Source organism: Macaca nemestrina, chromosome 11 (assembly GCF_043159975.1).
Source record: "Macaca nemestrina isolate mMacNem1 chromosome 11, mMacNem.hap1, whole genome shotgun sequence".
Classification (NCBI taxonomy): Eukaryota; Metazoa; Chordata; class Mammalia; order Primates; family Cercopithecidae; genus Macaca; species Macaca nemestrina.
In genome coordinates, this window is record NC_092135.1 from 20,778,180 (window position 1) to 20,791,183 (window position 13,004).

General features: G+C 36.2%; 1 protein-coding gene across 17 annotated transcripts in view; it reads left to right on the top strand.

The window, feature by feature from the left end:
* The window catches only part of LOC105492561 (R3H domain containing 1), a 126,892-nt gene that overhangs the window by 11,500 nt on the left and 102,388 nt on the right, over positions 1-13,004 (top strand). For 11 of the 17 annotated variants that reach the window (XM_011759780.3, XM_011759782.3, XM_024796248.2 and 8 more), the window contains exons 3-6: positions 3,226-3,267; positions 3,742-3,831; positions 8,529-8,643; positions 9,667-9,745. In XM_011759780.3, coding sequence (XP_011758082.2) covers positions 3,226-3,267; positions 3,742-3,831; positions 8,529-8,643; positions 9,667-9,745 — 326 coding nt within the window. Of the gene's footprint in view, positions 1-3,225; positions 3,268-3,741; positions 3,832-8,528; positions 8,644-9,666; positions 9,746-13,004 lie in introns of those variants that run through there. The other 6 variants (XM_011759787.3, XM_011759799.2, XM_071072650.1 and 3 more) reach the window with 3 other exon arrangements.

A 13,004-nucleotide genomic window follows, 5' to 3' on the forward strand; every position in this document is an offset into this window, starting at 1 on the left:
GTCTGAGGTCCTGTTTTTTGGCTGGTTGTCAGTAAAGGCCACTGTGTTCCAAGAGGCTACTCATAATCCTCCTTACATGGCCCCTCTATCTTCAAAGCCATCAATAGTATGTCAAGTCCTTCTCACGCTTTAAATCTCTCTGACTTGGCACCATGCTCCCACCAGAGAAAAAGTCTCAGCTTTTATAGGGCTCACTTGATTAAATCAGACTCACCTGAATCTTAGATTGTATCTTAAGATCATCTGGCTTGGAGCTTAGTTAACAAATGCAAAATCCAGCAGGGCATGGTAGTTCACACCTGAAATTCCAGCACTTTGGGAGGCCAAGGCAGGCCGCTCACTTAAGGTCAGGAATTTGATACTAGCCTCACCAACACAGTGAAACCCTTGTCTCTACTAAAAATACAAAAATTAGTGGGGCATGGTGGCGGGCGCCTGTAATCTGAGCTACTTGGGAGGCTGAGGCGGGAGAATCGCTTGAAACTGGGAGGCGGAGGTTGCAGTGAGCCAATATCATGCCACTGCACTGCAGCCTGGGCAACAGAGTGAGACTTAGTCTCAAAACAAAACGAAACAAAAAAAAGAGCAAAATCCTTTCTCAGCAGTACCTTGATTTGTGTTTGATTAAATAACCAGTGGGTGGGAATCTTTTGGGCCATCTTTAGAATTCTGTCTACCTCAGGTAGAATTTAATCCACAATAAAGTTTTTTTAAAGGTATTAATTGCACTGGACTAAGATTCTGAAGATCTGGGGTTCCGTTTGACTTTAGTAACTGATTCTGGACTGTGAGGTCTTTTAAGACCAGGAACTATGTCTTATTCATCTTCATAGCCCTAGTGCCTAGCACAATATCTGGGGTACAGCAGGAACCTAAAACATGTTTATTAAATGAAGTCAAATTAAGATAATTTTACTTCTCTGTATCTTCCTTTATCTTTTCCTCATTTTCATCAAAGCCTCCTTGTAGATTAAAAGTGAGATAGTTAATACATGTGTGAGTCTATGAATATTCTCAAGCATTACAGCATCCCCATTTTATAGATGTTTTTAAAATTAGCATTTGTTAGATTAAGTAATTTATCTTAATCTCATTGCTAATAAGCAGAGGCAGCACATTAGTTTTCTGATATGGTCAGTTCCTAACCTTTAATAATCAATTACATTTATAACACTTTAGAGTTTTCGAAGCCCCTTTATTAGCTACGCTTTCATTGAATCCTTTCAAGAATCCTGTGAATTAGTGCAAATAGTATGAACTTTCAGACAGGTAAAAGTAAACTGAAGTAATTTGACCATAGTTACCCACTAATAAGAAGCAAATTCAAAAATTTAAGTCCAGCTCTTTTGCATATGAGTACAGGATTTACATTGCCAGTTAATGACCCCTTTCATTTTAGAATTTTTAATAGAAGATTTTATACTAGTGATACTTAAAATTACAAGAAATTAAAGCAGAGGACTGGGAGTAAGTCACAAATTATTTTCCCTTCTGCTTCCTCAGAACTCATTTAGTTATGTGCATTTTCATAGTTATTCACCTGTTGCTTTTCTCCCACTTATTTTTTTTCCTGTAAGCCCTAGAGATGGTGGCATCTACCACCTAATCTAGATGGTAAGCATAACTTATTTTACTTACATTGTTAGATGTGAGTTACGGGTAATTAGAAATCCTCTTGAACAAATTAGAGAGTAGGTAAAAACAAGGCAATACCAACATGCAAAAGCCCTCTTAGGCAGCACTGCCATATGCATGTGTGCACACGCATACTATTTTCTTCTATATAAGGAACAAAATTATTTTTCCTTTATTTTTTCTATTTTCCTTTTGTTGTTATTCTGTAGTTTGTGTAATCTAGGGTTAAAATCCCAAGAGTACAGTGCTTTTTAATTTTGAAGGACTTTTGGCTCAAAATGGGAACAGGACATACTGCTATGTAGACTCTTGTTTCTGTTGACTCTACAAGGAAGGCCTTTTTAAAATAAAATGATGGGTTTTTGTTGTTGTTATTGTTTTTAATGTAAAGCATACTAGTCTGGATATTAAGGATTTTGTATCTGTTTTATGTTTGGTACCAGACTGGCTCCCTCATGTTAAGAAGTAAAAATGATAGATATTTGGGCCATGTACTATTTGGTGTTGGGTTTGGGGAGGAAAATTGGAAGAAAGAATGAAAGGAAGGAAGGACGAAAGGACCTCAAGATATTGAGGATAGTTGTCACATATTTAGAATATGTACTGTTTTTGAAAAGCACTGCATTTTATTGCTTGAAAATGCAAGGAAAATGTTTTGAAATAGATTGTTGTCAATGAAATGTACTTTAAAATCTGTTTGCTTTGACATTTCTTTGCATCAGAAACACAAGGTTGAAGGAAGGAAGGAAGGATGGAAGGAAGGAAGGACACAAGGAAGGAAGGACAGACAGACAGAAGGAAGGAATGTAGGAAGGAATGTTTAAAACCTATCTGGCTGTGGTTTGTTTAAAACCTATGTGGCTCTGGCTCACAGGTGCTTCAGCTGGTTTCCCAAACCAAAGCTTGTATCACAAACATGAATTAGTTTGCCTTACAGCGTTCTCCAATCATGTGACTGATGGTCGGCCTATCAGTCATGCTGGATATCCGTATTGGAAGTCTGCCCTTTTTTCTTCCTTTCTGCTTCATTGCCTCACCTCAGACCTGATGAATAGGTTTCCATCACTAATAAACTGGTGGTGTACTTCATACAGTGTTGAAACACCTCAGTAGATTTGTGATTGGACTCTGACTCACTGTGCATTTGAAACATTCTTATTAAGTTTAGAACTTTTCAGAGTGTGTCTACCTTAAACTGCTGGTTTTTGTGTGTGTTGTTTTTCCTTAACCTTGGCTAAACTATAATATATGGTAAAATAATGAAGTATATTTTTTTTATTTCACTACTAAGAAGTCACCATATAAGTTCCATTGTACTCAACACAGAAATTGTGGCCATTTGCTGATTTAAAGAAAAGTGCCTAAGAAAGAAAAATAATAATAAAAATGCCAACCTACCAGGATTTTAAAGAATCTTCTCCAAATGTGCTTCTGGGAGGAATCAGTACTCTTTTACTGAAACCAACTTTGATTTCCTCACTTTTCATACTTTATGCACAGTTAGTTTTTCTGTGGTTTAGGAGTATGAATTAAGAAGCAAATTTTCTGTTTCAGTATGAAATTTAATACAAATCTTTCTTGTATATTCAGCGGCCATTGCAGTCATTTGGACAGACAGGAAAAAGGTCTAAGGTATAGTAAATATTTTGGTGTGCTGGCATGCCAAAGGCCTTCCGTCATGCTTGATAAATCCTTGTTTTCATATAGCACTACATTCAGTTTAGTTCTTTCATATTTTATGGGGGGCAGAAAGCTTATTTTGTTTTATTTGGGATTTTTGTCTTGCCTAGTCGCTTTTGTGCATTGCTTTTTTTATCTTGATGGTTCTTTATCTGTAGAGAAAATCGCTTTCTCACCATTCTTTGGGATATGAAGTTGGAATTATTCCCATTCTTTCTATTGCTATAATTTTCAAAACTGCAATTGTTTGTTTTCCTTCTTAACAAAGGCTTTTAGTAGTGTTTAATGATATATTTAACTTGCACATTTCATCTACTGTTATACATGGCAGAAACTATGAAGAAACTTAGAAACTCTTTCTAGGGGGCTTTTGGATATGCCCTCGATTTCTGAAATGTAGTGTTAATTATAAATACTTCTCTTTAGTCAAGCTCAAAGTTAAAGCTAGTTCGGAGCCTTGCAGTGTGTGAAGAATCTCCACCACCACCTGCACCAGAGATATCACAGGAGAACCAGGTAAAAAAGCAAAACAAATGTTATTTCAAGACATGGTGGAACTGGAGAATTTTTATATATGATTTAAGTTGTGTTGTTATATTTGTTTTATTTTGACTAAATGAAACTGATTCAATAATACGTGGCACCCAAGATATACATGAAACGTTAGAAAACCTCTTTGCTTCAGTCTAAGGCTTAGAGCAATGATTTCTCTTCGGGAAAAACTTAGGAATCATGTAACTAATTAGGAATGTGGCTTTAAGAAAGTTATAAATTAATTTTTATAAAGTTAAAAAAATGTTAAGGTAGCACTTCCAGTGAATATAATTGTGGTGAAATTTGCCCTTTTAATTTTATCTTTTAGAAATTTGTCAGATACTTAATGCTTGTATGTAAAGAGACTAGCCAAGACTTGTTCTTGACAGGTTATTTAATGTAACCTGAATACATGGTGAAACCAATTTTCATATTAGCTTGGCTCTTTAATAATAATCTAGTACTTCTGATTTCTCACATGTCTATTCTTGTAAAATTTAGAACACTGAGGTTTAGGCAAACCATTTAGTTTGTCCCTTACATTATTTTTAATGCTATAACTACTTTTCTGTTAATCTCAGCCATGGGTTGATCTCTGTCTCATGTTACATCTGTATATTTATGCATAGATATTTTTGGACCCTTTACCAATGTTTATCTTGTAATAACTTTGCCTACTGGCTTGTTCTACTTAATAAGAGTTTGAGCAACTGAAAATACTCCTTTACCCCAACAGACAGTTTGCAAGGAATTTGGGCAATTTTGTGGTTATTTAAGAAGCCATGACTGATCCATGACATGTACATCTTTTTTGTAAAGTAATTATCATTATGCATTTGGTGATTCAAACTAAAATTGTTGTACTTTCCCTTGATTTACATGATACCCTCAAAAGCCTTTTACAGATATTGAGGATAGTTGTCACATATTTAGAATATGTACTGTTTTTGAAAAGCACTGCATTTTATTGCTTGAAAATGCAAGGAAAATGTTTTGAAATAGATTGTTGTCAATGAAATGTACTTTAAAATCTGTTTGCTTTGACATTTCTTTGCATCAGAAACACAAGGTTGAAAATTAATTTATGAATTTTTTTTTGTTTTTATTTTTATTTTTATTTATTTATTTTTTTTTTTGAGATGGAATTTCACTCTTGTTGACCGGGCTGGAGTGCAATGGTGCGATCTCAGCTCACTGCAACCTCCGCCTCCCAGGTTCAAGTGATTCTCCTGCCTCAGCCTGCCGAATAGCTGGGATTATAGGCACCTACCACCACGTATTTTTAGTAGGGACGGGGTTTCACCATGTTGGCCAGGCTGGCTGCAAACTCCTGAGCTCAGGTGAGCCACCATGCCCAGCCGATTTTTTTTTTTTAATGTATCTACATAGGAGGTCGCTGTATGCATTTATTTGATAAAATAGATACATTTTAGCAGTGAAATAGACTTTCTAGCAAAAAGTAGAAATACAGTCTAAATATTTACTAAATCCTTGCCTGGAGAACATTTTCAAATATTAACCTTTGGCTTTTGCATGACTGTAAGCTATACTATACTATAGTCTGAAAAAAAAAAAATCAAGGCCGGGCGCAGTGGCTCACGCCTGTAATCCCAGCACTTTGGGAGGCCGAGGCGGGTGGAGCACGAGGTCAAGAGATCGAGTCCATCCTGGCTAACACGGTGAAACCCTGTCTCTACTAAAAATACAAAAAATTAGCTGGGCGTGGTGGCGGGCGCCTGTAGTCCCAGCAACTTGGGAGGCCGAGGCAGGAAAATGATGTGAACCTGGGAGGCAGAGTTTGCAGTGAGCTGAGATCGTGCCATTGCACTCCAGCCTGGGCGACAGATAGAGACTCCGTCTCAAAAAAAAAAAAAAAAAAATCGCTAAAATTATTTTTTGAAACACCACTTTTTAAAAGTTCTTTTGGCCAGGCACAGTGGCTCACGCCTGTAATCCCAGCACTTTGGGAAGCTGAGGTGTGTGGATCATTTAAGGCCAGGAGTTTGAGACCAGCCTGGCCAACATGGTGAAACCCCGTCTCTACTAAAAATACAAAAATTAGCCGGGCGTGGTGGCACAAGCCTGTAATCCCAGCTACTCAGGAGGCTGGGGCAGGAGAATAGCTTGAATCCAGGAGGCAGAAGTTCCAGGGAGCCGAGATTGCACTATTGCCCTCCAGCCTGGGTGACAAGAGCGAAACTCTATCTCAAAAAAGGAAAAAAAAAAGATCTTTTGTACAAGTCAGAGTAAAGAATACACCTGCTTGGGATGGAGTAGTAGGTACTGTAATGTTTTTGAAAATTCATTTATTCGTTCTGTTGACCAAAAAACAGATGTTACACCATCTTAGCCTCATGACAGTCAAAAGAGATTGAGGAAAGAAGGGTCAGGCATTCATAATTCTGTTAATACAGAAAAAGTGTGTAATTTTTGAAAAATCAAAAGCTGTATCATGACCTTTGTTTTTTGTAGTGCATTTTACCTATTTGAAAAATCTTGAGTACCTGTTATGGTACTAAATTTGGCTAGTGAAAATTTATATGAGGAAAAAATAACAGGAATATATGTTGTGTATTGATAGATACATTATTGATCATAGATGATTTTTTGTGTTGGCAGTTCAAAAAGATGAGTTACGGCATCTGGGTAATGACTAAAGAAGCTGTATCAAAACTCAGTTATTTCCCTTAATATATTCTTTCTCAGTTTCTCTTAAATCCAATAAGCTTTTTCTTTTTGGATAATTGCCTATGAATAAAATCTTCTGAATAAAAGATACTTCTTCTAGTAAGAAGTCTTTTTCCAAGCCTTGAGATAAATAAATTGCACCTGGGTGGAAATTGGAAAATAAATTATTTCTCATGAAAGGTACTAGTATCTAATCCTTGATGGTAGACACACTTTCCAACTAATTTGCTTGATTCAGAATGTGATTTTTGAGGAATTAATCTGGAATAAAACTCATTATTCAAAAAGTTGAGAGGCAATTAAGAGAGAGATGTCACTTGGTATCTGATGAGAGCTTGTGAGAGGGAAGTGACCTCAATAACAGATGTCATTGACAGAGTGAAGAGTAAAGGAATTGCAGCTTCCTATGGAGAGGTAGCTATTATTCCAGTTATTTATAGTCTGAAGATTTTGTATATAAGGACTTCAGTGTTTAAAATATATCTTATTTGTATCGCTACTGAAAACTAGGCCAACTGAAGACAGGCCTCAGTACATTAAACTTACAAGATTTTAAAAATATAGTTCATTTTGATAAAATAGTTTAATATCTGTAATTAAAATGTATGGCTTTTTGAGGAGAGCTTAGAAATGAAATCTGCTAGTTACTGGAAGTACCTTTTAGTGAAGATCTAAGAGGGGGTAGTGTGAAATCTTTTCTCCCGGCCTGGCTTTCATTGGGTTCCTCTTGAGTAACCAGAATAGAAATTACAAGTCAGGAAAACTTCTAAATATTATACTTCTGAAAAATAGTTCTGAGATTCATTTCTAGATACCTGTTTTGCAGTTATGAAAAGAGTAAAGAAAGTGGGTTGGAAAATGAATCACAGTAAGAAGAATTACTTCCTGGTTGATGAGTGTAAGGAAGTTGCCAGTGTCTTTGGTAAACAAGACAGAGAGTGCATAAAGCAAGTGTTTGTCATCCTAGTGAAAACTGCCAATGTGCATCATTTACCCTATATTATGAACACAAATTTGAACTGGTATGATGAATTGAGAAGAAGAAAAGAGATGAAAATAGCAGATAGCAGTCCTATTGTGGTAAAAAATCTACGTGTCTGATTGATGGTTTTCATGACTGTAGAACAACAGTATAATTTAGTCTAAAAATAGGCTACCCCTTTAGTAAAACTGGTGTAGAATTTATTATAGCTTTCTTTACAACTTTACCTAAGTAAACAGAGCTACATGATTTTTGCCTTTTCTCTCTGTGTGGATTAATTTCTGGTAATCCCTTTGGGTTCTGGAATTACATGTAATGGCATTGCTTTTAAAGTAAAATGTGAATTCTCCTTTCAGTCTTATAGAATGTGGTTACTTTACAATTAAACATTACATATCTATAAGGATACAATTTTGTTTGAAATCTTTCTAAACAACTGTGGTGATCGAAGGATTGACAGTGATATATAAATCTCAAAAAGGAAATAAAGTTGTGTGCGGTTGATTTCGGAAATTTTTGTACTTACATTTTTATATGGTAGGAGAATGAAGGGATGTGTGATGATAATGGATACTCAGAAACCTAATTTTTATTAATCATTGGCTTGACACTTATACATTCGTATTGTCATGATTGATGATAATTATGCTCTTGGTTGGCATCTTCCTTGCAAAAATAGGTTAAGAAGACCTGAATTCTCATCCTCCAGGGATTTTACAAGTTGATGCACTTAAACTATAATAGGAAACATTTATTTTCTCCATAATAATCTTGAGGGTTTGTTTTAATTGATATATTCAACTCAGAACATGAATTTTAACATTTTATATAAAGTTTTTGATAAAAGTGGTTCAGTATTATGAAGTTGTTTTTTAGTTTAAAGAATCCAGTTGGGTAAAATAATCTTTTTTTCCCTGTGCAATTTTATGTCATTCAAAAAATATAAATGTGTGGTATTAAATGAATTATGTTGTATTTTCATTGAATAATTGACTTTGCCTTCCAACAGGAGAAAATTCAGATCCAGTTAACACAATCATTTGAGAAAGAAGAGAAGCCTTCAAAAGATGAAGCAGAAAAAGAAAAGGCCAGTGATAAGTTGCCCAGAAAAATGTTATCAAGAGGTTTGCAGTTCTTTTGTTTTTTTACAAAAAAATAATTTTGCTATCAGTAATTCCATCCTTTACCCCTTGAATGATTATATATAGTATATCTTTATGTAAAATGACACAGAACAGACTGGAAGGATGATACAGTACTTACTCACCTGGGCAAAATGGTTTAACACAGTTCCATATATCAGTAAGACGTTTCAGCCAAAAACTGTAACACATAACAGACATTGAGGAAGGTAAATATCTTAATCTCTTACTGGTCCCTCACTCATAGTAAAATACTACAGTCATTATAATTTTTATATTGATTCCACTAAGAATACTATCACTCTTGAATTCCTTATGATACAAAGAGCTGATGTCATAGTATTGAGTATCCAGTAATATTCTTTTATAAGTTTGGAAGGTCTTCACTATTACCTAGCATTGCAGATCAATAGAAATGCTTTTTAAATTTAAAACCCCAGTTATGTTGACCAGTATTATAAATAGTATAAGGATATTACATTTAAGGAGAAGATAGCACGAATATTTGAAAAGTATTTTGAAAGCAAGCCGGTAGTAACAGACGTCATAAGAATCAAATTCTTTCACAACTAAAATTTATATCTACCTCCATATTATTGCCTCCATTATATTCATATCTGAACTAAGCTGTCTTAATTTGCTACAAATGTAGTTAATTATGTAAATCATTTAAATTTTTCACCCACGGAGGCATTTTGAACATGAGATGGTGGTGAGTAAAAAAGGATCTTTAAAGAATTTAGAGGAAATTAAACAGACACATGTGAGAGGTTAATTTTTTTAAAAAATGTGCATGGATATGCAGTTATATAAACTCATGTCATGCACATTATATGGGAATAGAAAAATTGTGGTCACCGGAGTTCATTGTAACTTTTCCTACTTTGTCAAATTTTTTTCAATGTGGGGCATCTTGTTTTATTTAAGATATACATCATGTGTAAAAGGGAATGGGACTTGTTTTCAAACAACTTTATACTGGGTTTTTGTGTTGTTGTTTTTTAGATTCCAGTCAAGAATACACTGATTCAACTGGCATAGATCTACATGAATTTTTAGTAAATACATTAAAAAACAATCCCAGGTAAAAATTAAATTTATAAGGTTTCCATTGCTTCTAGAGTACCATAATTTTGCTATATATGTTTTCATTACTGAGTTAGAGTAATAGAATAAGATTGCAGATATTTGAAGTACACCAGAAACATTTTAGTTTTTTAGGGCGAAGGTGTTGTTGGTCTAGTATATGAAAATATATAAATATCTTTTTGCATTATGCATGTCACCATGATGTATGAATTTTGGGAAATACAGAATCACTAAGATATTTAGGCTTTTAATTGAGTTAGACATATACCATTAAGTCATGAGAAAAAAGAAAAATAGGTATCTCACCATAGTGCACTCAACCAAATAAGAACTTAGTGTATTCACTTATAATGAGTTTTTGAACTTTTTAAATGCAAAGTTTTTGTTCCTTCTTGCTGAGTTTATAAACCATCAACCCAAAGATTTTTGAGTTGTTTATTTGAGTCAGTACTTTAATTGTGAAATCTTTCATTTTGTCAGATTACTAAATGAATAATTTTTAAATTTTTTGGCAACTCATAACCACTTTGAGACATTCTCCCTACAAAAATGGCTACCCACAAATTATCTGACCAACACTTTCATAGAGTGAAAGATACCAAGGTGAAGAAATCTTCCTCTAGATGTTAGCTTTCCAGAGTAGTAGGTATTTGACATACACTGAAATAAAAATGATGTCACTAGATATGGGCACATGGAAGATAAGAGAATTGTTTATCTCATACAGTCTTGCTTCAAGATAACTTGTTTTCATTCAGGAGGTATTGTTTTCAGTACTACCTTGATTTTCTGTTTTGTGTTTAATATCAACCCCAAAGAGGATTACCAAAATGAAAAGTGGTCTGTCTCTAATAGGAGCTGAAGGATTATGGGTAAGGATTTAGAGATAATATAGGCAACTCTGCTTGACTTTTTTTCCTCCAGTTCAAGTTTATTCCTCAGTAGTCCCAACAGAAAGATAAATTTATGAGTCTGTTGAACATCTCTAACCATGTGCCAAGCATTGTACTAAGTAAACATCATAGATATGAAAAGGTTTTACATAACAGCTCTGACCCTACAGTATTCACTGTCTCTGTACTAGAAAAAGACACATGATAATTAAAACAAATATAAAAGAGGCTTACAGATGCTGTAATAGCCAGAAAAGGGCCCCAACCTCTGAAAGGATTTGGGAATGTGTCACTGAAAAGGTGGTGCCTAACCTGAATCTTGAATTAAGAGTGTTTTAAATTGGAGCTGTCCATACAGAGAAGCATGGGAAGGGCATTCCAGATAGAGAGACTAGAGGATTGCCGAGGCATAGTTATGTGAGAGGAAGTGTTGTATTCAAGGAAAGATAAGATTGTACCCTCTGACTCTCACAAGCATGTGGCAAGTTATTCCAGAAAGTGACAGTAAAGGTCAGGCATGGTGGCTCACACTTGTAATCCTAGCACCTTGGGAGGCTGAGGCAGGTGGATCATGAGGTCAGAAGATCAATACCATCCTGGCTAACATGGTGAAACCCCGTCTCTACTAAAAAATAATACAAAAAATTACCTGGGCATGGTGGTGGGCACCTGTAGTCCCAGCTATGCAGGAGGCTGAGGCAGAATGGTGTGAACCCGGGAGGCGGAGCTTACAGTGAGCAGAGATGCGCCACTGCACTCCAGCCTGGGCGACAGGGCGAGACTCTGTCTCAAACAAAAAGAAAGTGACAGTAAAGGTACTGGTGAGGTATGAAGCATAGGTCATATCCAACTATCGTCAACATGGGATAATAACACCCTGGCAGTGAGGAAATGTGAGGGGACCTTTTGATTGTCCCAGTGAGTGCAGAGTGCTGCTGGGAAGCCAGGGATGCTAAAAATACCTACGAAACAGTGATAAACAATGAAAAATTATCTTGAAATGCCATTAGTGCATCAGTCGAGAAATACTGAGTATGACATGCCAAGTTAAGGAGTAGTTACAGGATTTTAAATTAGGGCCATGCCATAATGAGATTTGTGTTTTGGAAAGATTACTTTGGTGTTTTAGAAAGATTATTTTGGCAGAGATAACTGTAAACAAAGACAGTGGCTAGGAGACCATAGAAAAGAATGGAGAGGAAAAGACACATTTGAAAGATATTTAGGAAGTATCATGGCAGGACTTGATGATCATTTGTATATGGAAAGGCAATGGGGACAGTAGAGTAGAACAGAACGGCCAAGTACTAAAGATAGCAAAACTGGGGCACGGTGGCATGTGCTTATAGTCCCAGCTACTCAGGAGGCTGAGGTGGGAGGATTACTGGAGTCCTGGAGGTTAAGGCTGCACTGAGCTATGATCTCACCACTGCCCTCCAGGCTGGACCCCATCTCTAAAGAGAGAGAGAGAGAGAGCAGAGGAATCCTGAGAACATTTGTCCTGAAACTCAACCAAAAGGGAACAGTTACACAGAAAATAAAATAACAGAGGGGACTTGCGCAGTGATTCATGCGGGTAATCCCAGTACTTTGGGAGGCCAAGGACAATGGATCACCTGAGGTCAGGAGTTCAAGACCAGCCTGACTAACATGGTGAAACCCCATCTCTACTAAAAATTCAAAAATTAGCTGGGCGATGCATGCCTGTAATCCTAGCTACTTGGGAGGCTGAAGCAGAACTGCTTGAATCTGGAAGGTGGATGTTGCAGTGAGCTGAGATCACACCATTGCACTCCAGCCTGGGCAATAAGAGCAAAACTCCATCTCAAAATAAATGAATTATTTAATTAAAATAAAATAACAGAGGGATATGAAAATAGAAGTACGGTTGGGAAATGTATATATTTCGTCTTCCTCCCTGTTTCCTAGCTTACAACTAAAATGCCTGTAATCTCCAAAGAGCTATCTCTTTGTATGCTAATGTTGACTGATAGCTTCAAGATATCAGATTAGGCTGGGCACTGGAAGGACAAAGGCATGATTAGAGGGTTGGGACTTCAGCCCCTGCTCCCAACCTCCTGGATGAGGAGATTGGTGAAGGTCAGTCTCCTCAACAATCATGCCTACATAATGAAGACTTCATAAAAACCCAAAAGGACAGGTTCAGAGCACTTCCAGATAGCTGAACACATGGAGGTTCCTGGAGGATGGCAGGCTCCAGGAAAAGAATGCAAGCTCCGTCCCTTTTCCCCCATACTTCGTTGTATGCATCTCTTCATCTGTATCCTTTATAATAAACCAACAAATATAAGTGTTTCCCTGAGTTCTGTGATCCGCTCCAGCAAACTAGTTGAATCCAAA